At 35.3% G+C, this 18387-nt stretch overlaps 1 protein-coding gene and 1 pseudogene across 2 annotated transcripts; both read right to left on the bottom strand.

The window, feature by feature from the left end:
* Positions 1-1109: 1109 nt before the first annotated feature.
* LOC111408335 lies at positions 1110-3032 on the bottom strand (annotated as a pseudogene).
* Positions 2170-4725, bottom strand: LOC111407337 (protein transport protein Sec61 subunit beta-like). Of its 2 annotated transcripts, none has more exons than XR_002705091.1 (2): positions 2836-4724; positions 2170-2493 (listed from the first exon to the last, which is right to left on the bottom strand). XR_002705091.1 is itself a non-coding variant. In XM_023036755.1 (2 exons), the coding sequence occupies exon 1, from the start codon at positions 4642-4644 to the stop codon at positions 4336-4338; it is 309 nt and encodes a 102-aa protein (XP_022892523.1). In that variant the 5' UTR covers positions 4645-4725; the 3' UTR covers positions 2170-2493; positions 4312-4335. The 2 variants fall into 2 exon arrangements, 1 of the variants encoding a protein (XP_022892523.1); XM_023036755.1 differs by having other exon boundaries at positions 4312-4725.
* Between the last annotated feature and the right edge of the window lie 13662 nt (positions 4726-18387).

Below are 18387 nucleotides of genomic sequence, written 5' to 3'. Positions count from 1 at the left end.
AAATGTCAAATATCTCAATGTAAGAAAGTTCCTTTTGATGTTCGATTTAAATTTCAAGTTCTTAAGGATATATCTCAAAAGAAAAAAAAATGCTAAAGAGGCTCATGATTGTACTTTTGAGGATAATTATATAGATTTAGAAATTGGAGGAGAGGAAATTCAAGAAATGCACGTGTCTTCAGAAAAACAAAGGCAAGAAAAAGGGAAGAGGAAAGCAAGTGAAGGGATTGAATGCTCCAATAATTACTCCTGGATCTCAACCTAGCATAAAGAGTATTTTAGTTGGTAAACAAGCAATAGAGAGAGCTCATATGGCTTGGAGTAGGCAGTTTTATGATGCTTGCATTCCATTTAATGCTTTGCAATCACCTTACTTTCAACTTGCTTTAGATGCTAATGCTGCAGTTGATCCAAGATTTAAAGGACCATCTTATAACGACATTTGTGTTAATTTGTTGAGAGATCGCAAGAAAGAATGTCAATTACTTGTTGATAATTATTGAACTCAATGGATAATTAATGGATACAAAATTATGGCCGATGGTTGGAGCAATCAAAGGCATAGAACTTTGAATAATTTTTTAGTACATTGCTCTCCTGAAATTGTATTCGGAAAATCTTATGATGCCTCAAATGTAGTGAGAGATGCTCAAACACTGTGTAATTTGTTTTTCGAGATTCAAATGGGTTGGACCTCCTAATGTGGTTCATATGGTAACTGAAAATGCAGCTAACTATGCGACAGCTGGGAAATTATTGCAAAACATGATCACATTTTTGGCCTCCTTGTGCTGCACATTGCTAGAATTGGACTAGTTCATAGTCTCCCTCCTTCAACCAATCAATCTGATCTAATTTTAACAATGATACCATTATTATTATTATTATTATTATTATTATTATTATTATTATTAACTGTAATGGTATCAAGTGCTTTAGCAATTTGTCTTGCATTAAGAGTTATTTTTGTTAATAGAAAACTTGAAGAATCTCCATTTTTTTAGTTTACCTGAAATGCATAAACAAAGATATTTTAAGAGTACCAAATTATTCCTTCACGAAAGACCACAAGTTATAGTCTTAGAACATAAGAGCAATCAAATTTCCCAGTACAAAAGCTTGCGTATACTAACATGGGATTTCCAGTAAATATGTTTCTCCCCAACTATATAACATATGCATTTCGTCATTATCAGCAGGAAGATAATTAACCACCACCGCCAGAGCCATATTTCTTGCCAAAAACAATGACCTTTAATTTGTCGTAGCCAGCAAGTACACCGGCCCCAGCAACAGCAAGCAGATCGCTGGCTCCAGCACCCTCGAAGAGTGATTTAGTCCCTTCGTTCTCAATGATCTGTCTATGGAGCTCTTATATTTGACAGATTCTCCCGAGGTCATCACCATTCTTCTACGCACAGTGTTAATTGGGTAAGAGGCCAACCCAGCACCCAATTGTGATACTCCATCCCAGCAAGAAACTGGCGAAGAAGTTATCCAGTTGTTCACCAAATACAGTAACACTATGTTAGTAGCCTGCAAACTGGCAACTCTGGTAGGGGACTTACTAATGCAGCAGGCGAATGTAAATCTAATATACTCATCAAACCGAGGAAAAAGAACATGCCAAAGCACATAAAAATGGATCATCATGCAGGTCAAATATCATCATGGCAACACAGCAGAAGTTTACATGGAGAGAACAAAAATTTCACCAAGTTGCAAGGCAGACTTCATTCCAACATCCCAAAGTCATAGAAAACGTGGAAGAAAAGGCAAAGCATCTTATGGATGAAATAAAGTGGCAAATATGGGTTGATGGCATATAAGATAACTTGAGGTTTAGAATCAAGAGTTCAAAGTTTAGAAATCTACTGACCTGTAGAGAACTAACCAGAACTAAAGGTCTCAACGAATTATACATTCCAAAGTAGAGCCCATGGTGGACAAGGATTCCAACACATGAGCTATTAAATACACGGTAAAGCCCAGCAAGACCATCAGATTTGAGTATTTTCTTGTAAATAACAATCAAACCGTTAAACTGCCTTTCACCACACTTTTTGGCAGCCTTAGCATCATTTACCAACCGTGTTCTAGCATAATCAAGAGAGTAGACAAACAGTAGAGACGAGGCACCATGTTAAGTGCAGAAATGAAAGAGAGACGGAAAGTGGAGAGAGAGGATTTTAATTATTCAATTCTCCTGGGTTACAAGTTCAGCTGCTCTAAATAGTTTCAACTACAAATCCATCATGGAAAGTATGCTGAATACATCTGTACAGTTGGATAACAAACTAACAAACTAGCTACTAACTACCAAGAAACAGTTACTAACTGAAAATAACCGAATTACAAACTGTACAGCTGACTTAATACACCAGCAGCGCCACCCGATGCGAAGTTTCCAACAAGCCATTTCCAATAGCCATCCCCATCTTTCTTGAAGTTAAAAAGCCTCTTGAATTAGTCTTTGAAAGCAAAGTTTAAGGCCTGAAAGCATATGCATTGATTTCAAATGTCAAAGAAATGAAAAGCTATTGAGCTAGAGAACTATTACCATCTTTTAAGCCATGCTTTAATTCCAATAATATCTTATCATGAAAGCAAAAGAACCGGAACAAACTTATTGGATAGAAATAGTTAATATGTTTTAATAAAACACGGATAACCAAACATAATAAAACTGGTCAAGCAAGCATTTGCATGATGAATTTAAATGCACCCATTCCCTTGGTGATTAGACTATATCTTGCATGATATATAATTATCAAAGGGGAAAAAGAAAAAAAAAATAATGGAGAGGGTAAGAGATGGATAAGATTGTTTATTGACCTGGGTGGGGAAGTATCTGATAACATTTGCAGTGTTGCCTCTCTAGAAAGCAAGTATTCCTTCATCCTTCCAATCCCTTTGTATGGTTCAGACAACCGACCGGTTTTGATCATTTCATCCTGATTCCAAATCAAGAGCTTAACTCTCTCTATTGGAGCAGCAGCTGTGTTGGAGACAGCGGCAGAAACCCCTCCCATGAGGAAATCCACCATAAAACCAGAAAAAGCCTTTATCCTTTACAATGTATCTTTATCTAATATATTTATTCTTATTTGTGCTTTAGATGACAATATAAATAATGACGAGCTTCATACTCCAGAGACGGGTGATTTAGATGAATTGGGTGTTATTCATCATTTTGGTGGTTCAAGTGACCGTGGAAGTTGTCAAGGATTAAGGATTACAGATGAAAACGATGAAGACGAAATTTAACTATTTAATCTTTTATGTTTATTGCACTTTTTGGATTCAACTATTACTTAGGCATTTTTTTATTGGTGATAGATGATGCAAAACTATCAAGTTGTAAATTTTAACTATTTAAGTTTTAAGTTTTCTTACTGTTGACATTATTCACTTTTTTGGATTCATTATTCAATTTTATTTATTTATTTATTTATTTATTTTAAAAATTTCCTGTTCAACTTTTTGACCCTTTTTAATTTTTGGGTTGATACCCGGGTCGGTTTTCAGAACACTGGACCTAATACATGAAAAATTAGCTTAAGGCAACTAAACTATTATCTGTAACCTATTAGTGCAGGGAGCCCCTTAAATTTTCTTTGTTTTCATCACTGAATAATCACTCATCAGTGTACCATACGCTATTCTAAATTGACTGGGATCTATAGATACAACATTCAATTATGTCTCCCGATACATGAAAATATCTAGCAATTTTTACCAAAAAAAGTTTTCATTGCTGTTTGAAATTCATTTATGGACAATCAATAATGTCCATACCATATAAACTTGGAAAATCTATCGACGTACAAAATAAAATGGAACGAAACTTACATTAACATCCATATTTAAGCAAGACTGGTACACAATCTACAAAAATTAATGCATTCACAGTAACAATTTATAGAAACCTGCTAGCTCAAGTTATTTTCTACAGGTCGTAATCCAATATATAGTTAACTAGAATTCCATCACACTTCTATTTAAAGGGATTAAAATTGCCAAATGCACAACAGCAAAATGCAGTGTACTAAAAAATTGACATAAACAATCAATTCTCATCATGAAGTTAACAAACGCAGGGAAACAGCAGTAAAATTATTTGAACTAAGATTAGTTTCATGTATGATCAAAGAAGCATATTAATATCAAAACAGAAAGAAACATGAAAGCTAAGATCCTCTCTGATCTGTCGTCCAGAAGTCAGAATCATTTACAAAAGCTAAAAGCTTAACGTGGCACACCGAAATACCAATTTTACCAAACAAGCTCCTCGAATTGCAGGATCCGAACCTGCGAGCCGAACATCCGTGAGAATCAGGCACCAGGTCCAGATTTGTAGCGATAGAACTTGCCGAAGGCGTGGAGCGCAGTAACAAAGCCGATGAAGCAGAAGCTCATGACAAGGACGACCGTGGGGCTGATCTTCAATCCCGGAGCATCGTCAGTGTAAAACCTCAGCATGTTGCTGCCCGATGCTCCTCCAGAGGAGGAGGAATTGGACGAGCCGCCTCCTAGCCTGCGGCGGCGCATGCCGGCAGACGAACCACGCGGGGGCATGCCCATGGTGCTCGGGCGGGACGTGGGACCGGAGGCGGCCTGGGACTGAGAGGATCCTCGAGGCATGGTGAATTGATGATATCGAGTTTCTGCAAGTATCAGGCGGCAGAACAGTGTCTCTGTGCGTGAGAAAGGGACCGTAGCAGTATGGTAAAAGGATTCTTAAGCGTTGTGGCCCCGCTTGGTTTCAATATTTCATCTCAAAAAATCAATTTTTTTTCTTTATTTTACTATTTTAATCATCATTTTTTTATTTTTTCATTCATAAGTGGAACTCACTTTTCCTTTTAACGATAAAAAAAAATCAATTTCTCATAATCATTACCGAACAGAATTATAGCTAGCCCCCATTTGATCCCATTAAATTTCGAGTTATAATTGAAATAAAATAAAGGGGTAATTACAGCATGGGAATCAAATTTTTAATTTGTTGCAATCGTCACCCTAAACCTCTCGAAATGTTGCAAAGGAGGCCCTGACGATTTTCATCCAAATGCCTGTTACTTGACTAAGAAATTTGACTTTGACCATATTTTTAATATTTTTAAAAGGGTAAAATTGTAACTTTTCATTACTAAATTACAATAAGTTAAAAATAAATTAGAAAAGAAAAAAAAAAAAAAAAACCTCATCCATAGCTAGGTATACACTGTCACTGCCATTCTAAAAAGAAAAAGAAAAACCCAACCCATCGCCACTGGCCACCAACCACCGTCACCCCACTATCACTCCAAAACCCATCCATCTACCTATGTTTATTTGGAGTATTTGCTTTCCAATCACAACCCCTCTAGCTTACCTTTTTTTTTTTTTGTTGATATCCAGGTATCCCAACTTACACTAGACTAAATCCTGGACCCTTGCCCCTAGAACCTTTAGGGGGATAAATCGTGGGTTATGCCTCAACTGGGTCACAGGTTCCCCCTACCGCCTATACAATTATGCGCACAAGAGATCCTCCTCCAAAGTGATTGCTCCATATCAATTTTTTGGCCGCAGGTTCCCACCAGGATTTGAACCTCCACCCTGCCGCTGGAAGTAAGACAATATTGATTGATCTACCAGTTGAGCTGTACCCCAGGGGGCCATACTTTTTTTATTTTTTGTTTGGCTGAATATCTTCATTTGTGTAATAGTGCTGAATTTATTCGTGTATTTGTGGATATATGTTGGATTGAGCAAAGCCCATTTGTCAATTTGATTTGGGAGTGTGATTTTTGGGTTCTTTACGTGTAGATTTGCTTATTTAATTTTTAGATGGAGGATAATTTGTTGGGTTTTGAATGAGGAGAAAGAGTATGTCGCTCTGTGAGAAATGAAGTTTTGTGTTTTGAGAGATGAGCTGTGTTTTTAGGAGAGAGATCTCATCATTTAGGCCCTATGCCGAGAAGAGAGAAAGTAGTTGCTTCTGAAAGTAAGACGAATGTTGGCGACCCTAGTGGATAGTGGTTGTTGGCCAATGGTGATGGGCTGGGGGAAGACAGATGTTTTCATTTTTTTCTTTTCTAATTTAATTTTTAACTTATTTTAATGTAGTAAATGGAAAGTTATTATTTTACCATTTCAAAAATATTAAAAATATGATCAAAGTCAAATTTCTTATCAACCAACAGACATTTGAATGAAAATCGTCTAAAATGGCCTCCACCAGAATGTTTCAAAAGATATGGGATGACAATTGCAACAAATAAAAATTTGAGAAAAGTTTGTTAATGTTTTAAAGGTTTAAGGTCTCTGCTGCAATTATCCCTAAAATAAATATTCTATATAAGATAACATTTGTCTATGTATTATGATAATATTAGATAATCATCAATAATTATCTCATTATTTTACAATAACTGTTTTATCTTTAATCAGTAAAAGTTATTATTATAAAAATAAAAAACCCGTTCAGTAAAAACTATGTTGGAAACCTTCAAAAATTTGTGCTATCTGTACACCGGCATGTCACTCTCCTCACAAGAGGAAGCCCACGCTTAAAAAAAAAAAAAATTGAAAAAGAAAGAACGAAAGCGTGAGCTCCATTGTGAGAGGAGTGTACGTATAGCAAAGCCCACCTTCAAAATGTTTCAATTTTGTAACAGAGGATAATTCATTCTCTACGATGTAACTCTTTTCTATCTTTCTTTAAACAACAATTCTTCTTTTATCAGAAATAAAAAGTTAGATTATATGCAATTTATCGTCACGATATAAGAAAACATCGACTATTGAAGTATAGGGAAACTTGATAATATAAATCGCTTCAACAGTTAAATCTCACTCTCTCTCCGTCCCCCCCATCCAGATAGTGATTATTAGAGAACCTGCTATTATTCTCTTGTTGGTGAATGGACTACTAATTCGCAGGATCTTTTGTTGTTCAAAAGGAATTTAGCAAATAGGAAAAATAAAGAATATAACGCACAAATTAGTCAGATCGTCAAAACTTTTCACTATACAAAAAATTGTTACAATCATATAGAATTTCACTTACCATCCCAATTCCCAAGTATTACAAAGAAAAGCAAAAAAAAAAAAAAAACTCGAGTTTTACCACACCTACTTTTCTACCATTTTTACAAAAAGTCTTAAGATGCTAGGCTCACAAGATTTTCTTTTCAGATCAAGCTCTGGCCACACCCAAAATAATGAAATACATCCACTATTTATGAGATCAATAACTAAGTAGACGAGTTTAATTTAAACTCAAACAAGACTCTTTTAACACAATAAGGATTCCTTCATGTGAGATCAAATTTTGCAAGGATTCTGCTCTCAATTTTAATTAGAAGTCTTTCATACAATAACTACCTTTTATTATTTGCAATAGAAGTCCTCCAACTTTTGAAACAATTATCCAACAATCTCCATCTTGCCGAAAATGAGTCAAAATCTTATCATCTCTTCTACAACTCTTAATCACAATACTTGAAAAAAATTGGTAAGCCTTTAACACACTTTAACGATCTCATACTCTACCATATGAATATAACCACTCAGAATTATCCGTAAACTCCGAGCATTTCGTCGGCTACATGGCAAAACAACCCTGCTGATAGTTATGATGCAACTTTCTTACTAACTTTTCTAGAAAGCTCATCAGCCATCGACATCAAAACACCACCACATACCTACACATCTTGCATCAAATGTCAGTCAACGTTATTTACAGATATGCTGACCACGTCAATAAGAACACATCCTCTATCATGGCAATTGACAACATGTCATGAGGATGTTCCCATCTTACTTTACAGCACCACATCCGCGTCCTCCTATGCCAAGAAAGACGTATTGCTCGACCCTAAGCAGTTAGCAGACCTGCTCCACCTTTTGGACAATTTCTCTTCACGTGTCTAGTTTGACCGCAATTCTAACAAGTTGCTTTCTTCTTCATGAAGCTGTCCTTCTTCCCCCTTTTAGTCACAAGCACCGCATTGTCAGATGGAGTATTCTGTCCCCTAATCTTCTTTTTTCTGAGATCAAGTTGCTTGTCACTTCTACGAAACTCACAATTTCTTCCCATACATCAAGATTGGCTTGATACGTTCATAGGTAGATGGAAGAGACCAAATGAACCGTAGTGCCTTATCCTCATCATCTATCTTCACTCCAATAGACTTCAAGTCTGAAACAATCCCGTTGAGAACACTCACATGGTCTGAGATTTTCGTACCTGGCCTCCATGCGCAATAAATGAAATTGTTCCTTCAGGTACAATTGATTTGAGAGGCTCTTCGTTTGATATAGTTATTCTAGCTTTTTCCATAGTTCATTTGCAGCAGATATCCCATGAATATTTGCAAGAACGTTTTTAGCCAGACAGAGATGTATTATGGTTGCAGCCTTCAAATCCAATTCTTCCCAATTCTTATCGTGTATACTGGATTTAGCTTCCTTGTCAAAACTCTTGGTTGGTTTTTCTTTCAAAGCTTTGTGCAGTCCAGTTTGAATTAATAAATCCATAACTTGTACTTGCCACAAGCCAAAATTGATATTTCAACATGTCATATTTCGACATATTTTTCCGTTGCTCCAATACTCCGAATCACCTGACGCACTGATACCACTTATTGGGAATTTTATGCCAATTTCCTTTATTTTTATTTATCCGTAGGATCTTTTGTTCTTCAGAAGGAATTTAGCAAATAGGAAAAATAAAAAATATTACACAGAAATTAAACGGATCGTCAAAATTTTTCACTATATGAAAAATTATTACAATCATATAGAATTTCACTTACCAACCTAATCTCCAAGTATTACAAAGAAAAGAAAAAAACTCGAGTTTTGCCACACCTATTTTTTCACCCTTTGTACGAAAAGTATCAAGATGCTAGACTCATAATATTTTCCTTTCAGATCAACTCTCTGACCGCACCCAAAATAATGAAATACATTCACTATTTATAGGATTAATAATTAAGTAAGAAAAGTTTAATTTAGACTCAAATAAGACTCTAAGAGTTTAATTTAGACTCAAATAAGACTCTTTTAACTCAACAAAAATTCCTTCATGTGGAAGACATCAAAACCTGATGTAAATTGGAGACCAAATTTTGTAAGGATTCTGTTCTAAACTTTAATTAGCAATTTTCCAGACAATAACTACCTTTTTATTATTTGCAATAAAAGTCCTTCAACTTTTAACTTTTGAGGCAATTACCCAACAAAAACTGCATGAGTAGTGCTCAATAATCAGTTAATCATTTTTATTGCTTTTTATCAAGTTGCAAAACCTCTCTTATGTATTTGAATCTTTTTTGTTGTTTTCTGATTGTGTTGTTAGAGGGAATTAGGCTTGGTGTAGATTCAAGAGCTGCTTCTGAAGTCATGGAGAAAACTGTGCTGTTCGAGCATGAAACTAAAGTAGTGCTCGTAAAATATCACTTGATTGTGAATGACATCAAAAGGGTTGAACTTTACATGGTTATCAATGTAATGGATGTGAGTTGAACTTCGTCCTAATTCTTATTAGAACTTAGCGTATAAGAGATTGAAAAACACTCTCAGTTTGTTTACGCATTGATAGCTTTCTTGATAGATTTTAAAGAAAGTCATTTTTCACAAGCAGGTGGTTGGTATTCTGGATTATGGGCTTGCAAAAGTAGCAGATTTATTAGCAAAATATGTTACCACTTCAGTCANTGATGCATTGGATCCACACATGTAAAATGTTGACACATTTTTCATTTATGAAGCATTTACTTTACTGTATATGTGTGATGTGTTTCCTATCATTTAATATTTTATGGTTACTGGTTAACATATATCTTTGTTGTTGCAGTATCGTCCATACTTCCTAGTTTTGTTAAGGAACTTGCTATATTTATTGATATGGCTCTAAGATTTCAGTTGTTGGGTGAAGAAGTATTGCAGAGACAAACTCAACTTGTCATATATAACTTGAAAGATGTAGATTTACAGAATAGAAAAATGTATTGTGCGTCTTTATTGTATCTTCTAAGTATTTCTTTTCCTAAGAAGCACATTCTCTAGAAGGTACACATCCATGTTGGACATGTTTCAAGCACCATACTCTTCATATCCTCTTCATGTGTGAAATACTCCTTTGAACCAGACCATGAACAAGAAGAGCCAGAAATTTGGACATGGATCCAGCACTTCAAGATAATACCATACACTTCCATGATACTCAATTATGAAAATTTAATTTCTATGAATTTGAAAAAACTTAATGCATATACAGAAAAGAGTTAGTACAGCTGAATGAAACGTAATATTTGATTAAAGATCAATTAATAGTGTTGAAGGATCAGAGAAATGATCTTCACTACAATCTTGAGATATGCTTGTCAATGCATGCAATTTTTGAAGTGTCATAATATCACTTGCATATGGAAATAGTACCTGTATGGCAAAACTAGATTGTAATTTAAGCCAATGAGACATATTTTAGGCACACATATCGTTAAACCTATAAATACCCATTTATAGTGTTGAAGGATAAGAGAAATGATCTTCACTACAATCTTGAGATATGCTTGTCTATGCATGCAATTTTTGAGGTGTCATAATATCACTTGCATATGGAAATAGTGCCTGTATGGAAAAACTAAATTATAATTTAAGCCGATGAGACATATTTTAGCCACACAAATTGTTAAACCTATAAATACACATTTATCATCCAATCATTTCATATGACCTGCAACTATTACTCGTTTATTAACCCAGTATTCCGTAGGACGACAACTTATTATCACTTATAAGCATTAAAATCATGCTCTAGTATAACTTGTACAAGAAAAGCACATAATTTTTGCATTACTCGAGAGTGTTTTTCCCATCTGTAGTAACATATTAGGAAAATGATGAATATATGTTGCTATCTAATGTTGTATTATTGCCCAGTGTTCATGCCCATGACTTCTAGATCTTCCAAAGCTAAATGATTTACAATTAATCATACTGCAATTTTGTTGTTGACAAAGCTATTGATCGGGCTGGTGGATTTCAAAATACCCACAAGCTGAAACTGTTTGAGTCCTCCAAGTTCAGTATTGAACAGGTCTAGTTTTTAAATGATTCATACACCTTTTCATTGAAAAATTGGGGTTGGTTATGTTGATTGCATAGCAAAGACTAATTCATCACATCACATTCTAAAATTTACTCCCTTTGTGATCTGATCGGGATTATCTTGGTATGCCATACTAAAAACTTTCCATCCGTTCCCCTTTCTCTCTTTCTCTCTCTCTCTCTCTCTCTCTCTCTCTCTCTCCCCCCCCCCCCCCCCCCCCCCCCCCCCCCCCCCCCCCCCCCGTTTTTATTTTTTTATTGTTTTAATTTTGGGGTTCGTTCATGTTCAAGTTGCTTTCATCATTGAGAAAGTACACATAATATGGGAGCCTCCTCTGTTGTTACCATACATGTATGGGAAGAGTAGAGCATGGTCTTGGAAGCTATCTTCTAAGAATCACAAAGGACGTAATTATGTTAGATGATATGGCAGCAGAAGAAACGTTTCAGGTGCAGTGCATGAATCTGTATCATAATAGAATGTGAGGGTTCTCAACAATCAAGCCTCCAGTTGGGAAGAACTTATAAATGATTCAATTTCGAAGTGGTGAATAGGTATATAGTACTTGTGAATCTATTGGAATGTGTGGTTGAAATGAAGTTTGATCATTTATAATTGATTTATAAATTGCCAAATGGAGGCTATGCTAATGTCCCTTACGAATTGCGTCTTCAAACACTAGTCCATTTCCTATTTGAGCATTTGTCATCTTTAGTAGAGTCACTGTTAGCTGCTAAGCCACTGGAGGTCCAGTGATACAATATCAATGATTTTATACCATTCTTGTGGAAGTTCCATATACTGGTTCATCATATTTTGCTCTTTTAAAGTAGTTGATTATCTAAATTTGTTAGTGACATTTACTCTATTTCTCCACGCTTCCATTAGAACTTCTGGATATGCCTTTGAAGTCCATCACTACTGCCTGAGAAAGTGGTGAACTTGTCGAGTGCAATTTTACGCTATCAGAGGTATGAAAAATCATTTGAACTTGAACTATTCTCTGATTCTGTACAAGGCTACAACATTCCATTTGTCTTGGGTGGATCATCCTCTTAAAGAAAAGAATGTGAAAAAAAGAATAGGGAAAATTGTTGGAAAAAAATGAGTAAACAGCTTACTTTTGGCACAATTTTCGGTGGGACCCGTTGGTCTAATTTGAAAGATTAAAATTGATTTGTGTTCTCCTCCACGAGAACATCGAAATCATATTTTTACTTGCCAAAAATGAAGCTCGGGTGAATGAAAAATTGGAGCTCAAAGTTGACCATTGAAAGATGATTTATGTGGGGAAAATGAGTTCATCCCACGTAGGAAAATCATGAAAGCAAGAACCATTTTATAGATTACTACACATTGAAAGGGTGTAATCATGTATAATATAAAGGCTCTCTTCACATGCGCGGGTAGGGGGTGCAAATTATGAACCGAAATAGCATTCGGATCTTGAACTTGTGTATGGGTGTGACCTGTGTACACAAATGTCGGATTGAACGGAGCAAAAATTGAACCTTTTGGAGTATCCACATTTTGTAATTTTTTTGCTTTCTCAAACTGATTTTTGAGTTTTTGAAACTGCTAAAACTCCAATGGTTACTGAAAAAACTAAAGTGACTCTAATGTTCATTGCCATAGAGTTAATGGGCAGATTTAACTTATATTAAAATCTCATTTTTCCAGCAATTTACACACACACACACGAAATACAGAAGGACAAACTATGTCTGCATATACGAAAATACACGAAGTTGGTCTGTCTGCATACCTAATCTCAATTTCTGTCAGCTTCGTCTTGATGGTGATATTGTTCGGATACTAATTAGTTTATCGGAGTAGTATCTGTGGTGCTCAGATCCTACTGATTTTACCATTGTATCCTGAAAAACAGACGCTCGAATTAACTTTCAAGCACATACGGTGAGGAAGCAAATCTATTTTAAAATAACTGTGCTTGCACATGCTTTAGGTTGAAAATTCATTTTTTTATTTTTTTTCATGTATTTTATCTTACTTATTCGACTTGTAGATTCATATGTATTTATATTTTAAAGTTTATTTTCTGCTTATGTTAAAAATAAAAATCTGAGTATGTTTATGTTAAAATAAAAAATTTGGAAAAATTTTACTGACATTCGGTTTGGTAAGTGCATATATGGTCCTACAATTTCGGTATTTGTAAGTGCAACAATTGTTATATGAAAATACGGTATCTAACCTCACTGTATATACGGTATATGCAAATATGGTAAGCTATTGCATATACGGTAAGCTAGTGCAAATACAGTATGCTGTTGCAAATATGGTATGTTGTTATAAATACAGTAATCTGCATATATGATAATTTCTATATATGGTGTATGTAAATACAGTATGTTGCATCTACGGTATGCATAAATCTAACATATAAATTGCATATACGATATGAATGAATTTGGTTTCATCCACTATATTAATTAAATTCCAACAAAAATAAAAAGGTAGGATCCTCCATTTTTTAAGGAAATATCTTACGTAATACGATATAGTTTCCTTCACAATAACAGTTTCTTTTTTGGCCTGAAAACTTGACATAGCAGCCATTTTCGTTTCGTTCTTGTTTTTGCCTCTAATTTGATGTCCATGTTACTTAACATCAATTCTCTATATTTACTCATTCTTCTCATTTGCAATTGGAAGATTCCATCAAAGCCATATTTGCAGATTCACCTTGGAGAAAAGAATGCCTTCAGAGAATAAATAATACAAATTTTTGGGAAAATGAGTACAAGAGTAAATACAAGGTTAAGTCTGTTGGATCAATTTTGTGGACTAACATAATGTAATGACAATTGACATTTGGGTATATGACATTTGGGCCATTTATGGGATGGACATTACCCCACTTACCATGCTTTGGGCTCTTGGATCCATTCTTCTATCTTCCCCAAGCCTACCCATTGGGCTTGTGGTCACCAAGAAAAAGGGTTTCAGATTTTATATGTATATAAATGCTCTTTTTTGGTGAATACTGTGACAGTGATAGAAGAAAAGGATTCAAAGAACCCTAGCCTCCTTCTGTAAATTTGAATCTCACTTGTAGGAATTTCTCATTGATCTCTTATGGTTTCTAATCAAGCTTTACCAGCTATTGGAGGTATGTTTTCTTTTATTATTTTCTACACATGCCATGGCTATGAGAATGGTTTGTCAAATCTATTGATATTTTACAAATGGTATCAGAACCCCATTTCTCATTTTCATAGCTGTGATAATTTTGTGAAAGCACAAAAATGTTTAAAATTTTGGCCGATAGTAATAACCAAGTCATGAGATTAAACTGTGAAAAAGGCAAGACAATGGATAACACATAGTATTGATTCATTAACTTATTATTATAATACTTAAATACTTTTTAAAGGATATAGAATGATAGAAGGCAACAAAATCTGGGATTTTTTTTGTCAATTGATCTATTATTATAATATTTTAAAATGGCAATTTATTATTGTTATTGGAGCCGATTTTGTTGACCATTGGAGATTTCCTGCCGAAAACTATTTTGTTGACCATTGAAAGAAAATTATACTCCTGTTTTCTACAACAAAGAGAAATGAATTAATATTTTAAGTTTTTGTTCACCAAATTCATCACTCTACTTTCCTCTTTTTTCTTAGAAATACAAATAAATAATTGAACTCGTAAACCACCTACTTAATTAAAGGTAGGATGACTCTCTCAGTTAAATTAAAAAGGACAGAATAAAAATATAATCCTATCTTTAATTACCCTTTTTTTGCTTGAAGTTTTACGTCAATTTGTTCTTATCGATTTGAGAGCAATCTTGTCTTCTACTACACAATATGAGAGAAATTACATGTGCTGGTGTTATTGTTCCATATTGTTTTTTCGAGAAATGAATAATTCGTTTTTGGGAAGAATAAATATTTGTCCATGTGGATTATATAATTTTGTTGTATACTGATGGTTTGGAGTGACTATGTACCCACCTCTCGCGGGACTAGTCATGATATATCATTGGGATTGTTATGTTGTTTATACTTTGGCTTAATGACATTATACTAAGATCCATACGGGCAATGAAATTATCCTATCGATGACTTCATTGTTTGATAGGATGCTTAGATTGGTGAAGAGAATGCATGAAATATTATGAACCGACACAATTTTACTATCCTATCGATAGTTGATTGATGTGTTTGGTTGCGATACTAAATGTATTGTTCTCACCTGTTAATGAGTCAATGGACTCTAGCATTCGATGATCACTTTTGTAGACCATTTAAGAAAGTTGAAGAAAGAGTGAATGCCATGATCATGTCTTTCACATGCATATTAATGTCGCTCTTGTGTTTTTTCTTCAGCTTTGGGCAATTCTCAATTTTCTGCCATTCTGAAGCTAAATGGGACTAATCATAAACAATGGATTGAATCTCTCATGATGAATCTTACTATCATGAAGTTAGACTTTGCCTTGAGAGAAGACTCACCTCCTAAGCCCACTGCTGAAACTTCTGCCAATGAAAAAAAACTTTATAATGACTGGGAGTATTCAAATCGATGTTGTTTAATGATCATGAGGTATCACATGGAGGACTCCATACGTGATAGCATTGCAAAGACTGAGACTGCTAAGGCATTTCTAGAAGCTATCAACAAGAAGTATAAAAAGTTCTCCAAGAATGAAAAGAATGAGCTTCTGAGCACTCTACATTCCACTATTTATGATGGTGTTAGTGGAATTAGAGAGCACATTGACAAGATTGTGGCCTATTATCACAAGATCAAGGCAATTGGTATGGAACTTGATGAGGACTACATTGTGTGGTTCATTATAGGGACTCTTTCCTCACAGTTTGACTCTATCAGATCCAGTTATAATGCTCAGAAAGGACAATGGACCATAGAGGAGATGACTACCATTCTTTCCAAGGAAGAGGATGACATGAAAAACGGAAGGGCAAGAAGTGTGGCTATGGTAACGAACTAGAACAACAATGGTCAGAAAAGAAGGCCTCTACAAAAAAATAGCAATGACAACAAGCCCTTCAAGAAACATAACACGGGCAACAAAGTGAATGGGCAAGGAGCGCCCTTAGCTTCCAATGTTCCCAAGAATGAGGGCTTTAAAGGAAAATGCAATTACAGTCAGAAGTTTGGGCATAAGAAGGCAGATTGCCTGAAGTTCAAGGCCATAATGGAAAAGAAAGGTAATCTTTTAGTGACTGTTTGCCTGAAGAAAATATTGTTGATGTGCCTTCTAATACTTAGTGGTTAGACACTAGTGCTACAATTCGTATTACCAATTCTTTGCATGAGATGACAAGCAGAAAGGAACCAACTAGTATGGAGCATCATGTATATATGGGAGACAGTACAAGAACTGAAGTTAAATTTTTGGGGACAGTCAAATTACAGCTTTCCACTGGACATTTTTTGGAGTTGTATGAAGTTGCATACATACCTTTGATTAGGAAGAATTTAAAATCTGTATCTGTTTTGGATAGAACTGGTTATAGTTTTCTTTTTGGAACTGGAAAAGTTATATTGTACCGTGACTCTGTTTTGATTGGAAATGGAATTTTATATGGTAATCTTTATAAACTTGATTTAGTGGATGTATCTCTTTTTACTTTTTCTTCTCTTAATATTGTTGTTACCATAAAAAGGTCAAGATTGGATGAAAAATCTTCAATTCTATGGCACAAGCGATTAGGCCATATTTCTAGGCAGCGAATGGAAAGATTGATAAAGGATGGGATTCTGCAGGATCTTGACTTCTCAGACTTTGACCCTTGTGTTGACTGCATAAAAGGAAAATTGACTGCCAAGGTCAGAAACAATAAAGTTAACAGGTGCACAGAATTACTTGGGTTAATCCATACCGACATTTGTGGGCCTTTCACTCCTCTAGCTATGGGTGGTTACAAATACTTCATCACTTTTATTGACGATTTTTCCCGTTATGGTTTTGTTGAGCTCATCCGTGAGAAGTCTGATTCTTTGGAGGCCTTTAAAGCCTTCAAAGCAAAGGTAGAGCTTCAACAAGGGAAAAAGATCAAAGTGGTTCATTCTGATAAAGGTGGTGAGTATTATGGGAGATATGATGAAATGGAACGGAACTCCGGACCTTTTTCAAGGTACCTACAGGAATGTGGCGTTCATGCTCAATATACAATACCTGGTACACCTCAGCAAAATGGAGTTGCGGAAAGAAGAAATCGCACACTTCTTAACATGGTGCGATGTATGTTGGCAAACTCTTCCTTATTAGAGTTCCTATGGGGTGATGCTTTGAAAACTGCAACTTATATTTTGAATCAAATGCCTAGTAAGTCTGTTTTTAAGACTTCTTATGAGTTGTGGTCACAGAAGAAACTCATTTTGCGTCATTTTCATGTTTGGGGTTGTAAAGCAGAAGTAAGACCCTACAATCCGCAATCCAAGAAACTTGACCTTAAGTTCATCAGCGGCTACTTTATTGGTTATTGTGTAGGGTCAAGGGGATCTAGGTTCTATTATCCATTGCATACTACTAGAGTTATTGAATCAGATCGAGCAATCCATTTCGAGGATGACACTGGTACAAGCCAAGGGTTTAGAGAAATTGTGTTCAAACAATACCCAGTTATTGTCCCTGTGTCTACCGCTTCCGCTCCAACAATTGGCCCTATGGTTAATCAGCATCCAGCAACCATTCAGAATGAACCTGTTGAGGAAGTAGAACAAGAAGCTCCAGATGTAGCCATAGAAGATGCACATTTAAGGAGATCAGAAAGGGTTCGTAGACCTGCAATTTCTGATGACTACATTGTCTTCCTAGAAGAGCATGAGTATGACATTGGTAAGACTTCAGATCCAACTATCGACAAGGAAGCCATCTCTAGTCCCCAATTAAAATTTTGGATGAGTGCTATGAATGATGAGATGAACTCTATGTCACAAAATGAAGTATGGAGCTTTGTAGAATTATCAAAAGGGTGTAGACCCATTAGCTGCAAATGGGTATTCAAAACCAAGCGTGATGTCAAAGGTCAAGTGGAAAGATATAAAGCAAGGCTGGTAGCTAAGTAGGGCTTAAGCAAAAATCACAAAACTGAAAAATCGAACCGAAACCGCATTTTAGAAACCGTCGGTTTGGTGCCACGTGGACCCGATCAACGAAATGATTTTGAACCAAACCAAACCGGTCAAAATGGTTTGGTTTAGATTTGAAAATTTCAATTATGGTTTAAAACCAAACCGGACTGGCAAAAAAAAAAAAAAAAATATATATATATATA

The sequence above is a fragment of the Olea europaea genome, chromosome 13 (genome assembly GCF_002742605.1).
Source record: "Olea europaea var. sylvestris chromosome 13, O_europaea_v1, whole genome shotgun sequence".
NCBI classification, from domain to species: Eukaryota; Viridiplantae; Streptophyta; class Magnoliopsida; order Lamiales; family Oleaceae; genus Olea; species Olea europaea.
Note: the sequence above shows the minus strand (reverse complement) of the source record. Positions and strands in the feature narration are given on the sequence as shown.

What these genes read in the sequence shown, in the direction of transcription:
- LOC111407337 (XM_023036755.1), bottom strand. Translation starts at nt 4,644, where the DNA reads ATGCCTCGAGGATCCTCTCAGTCCCAGGCCGCCTCCGGTCCCACGTCC.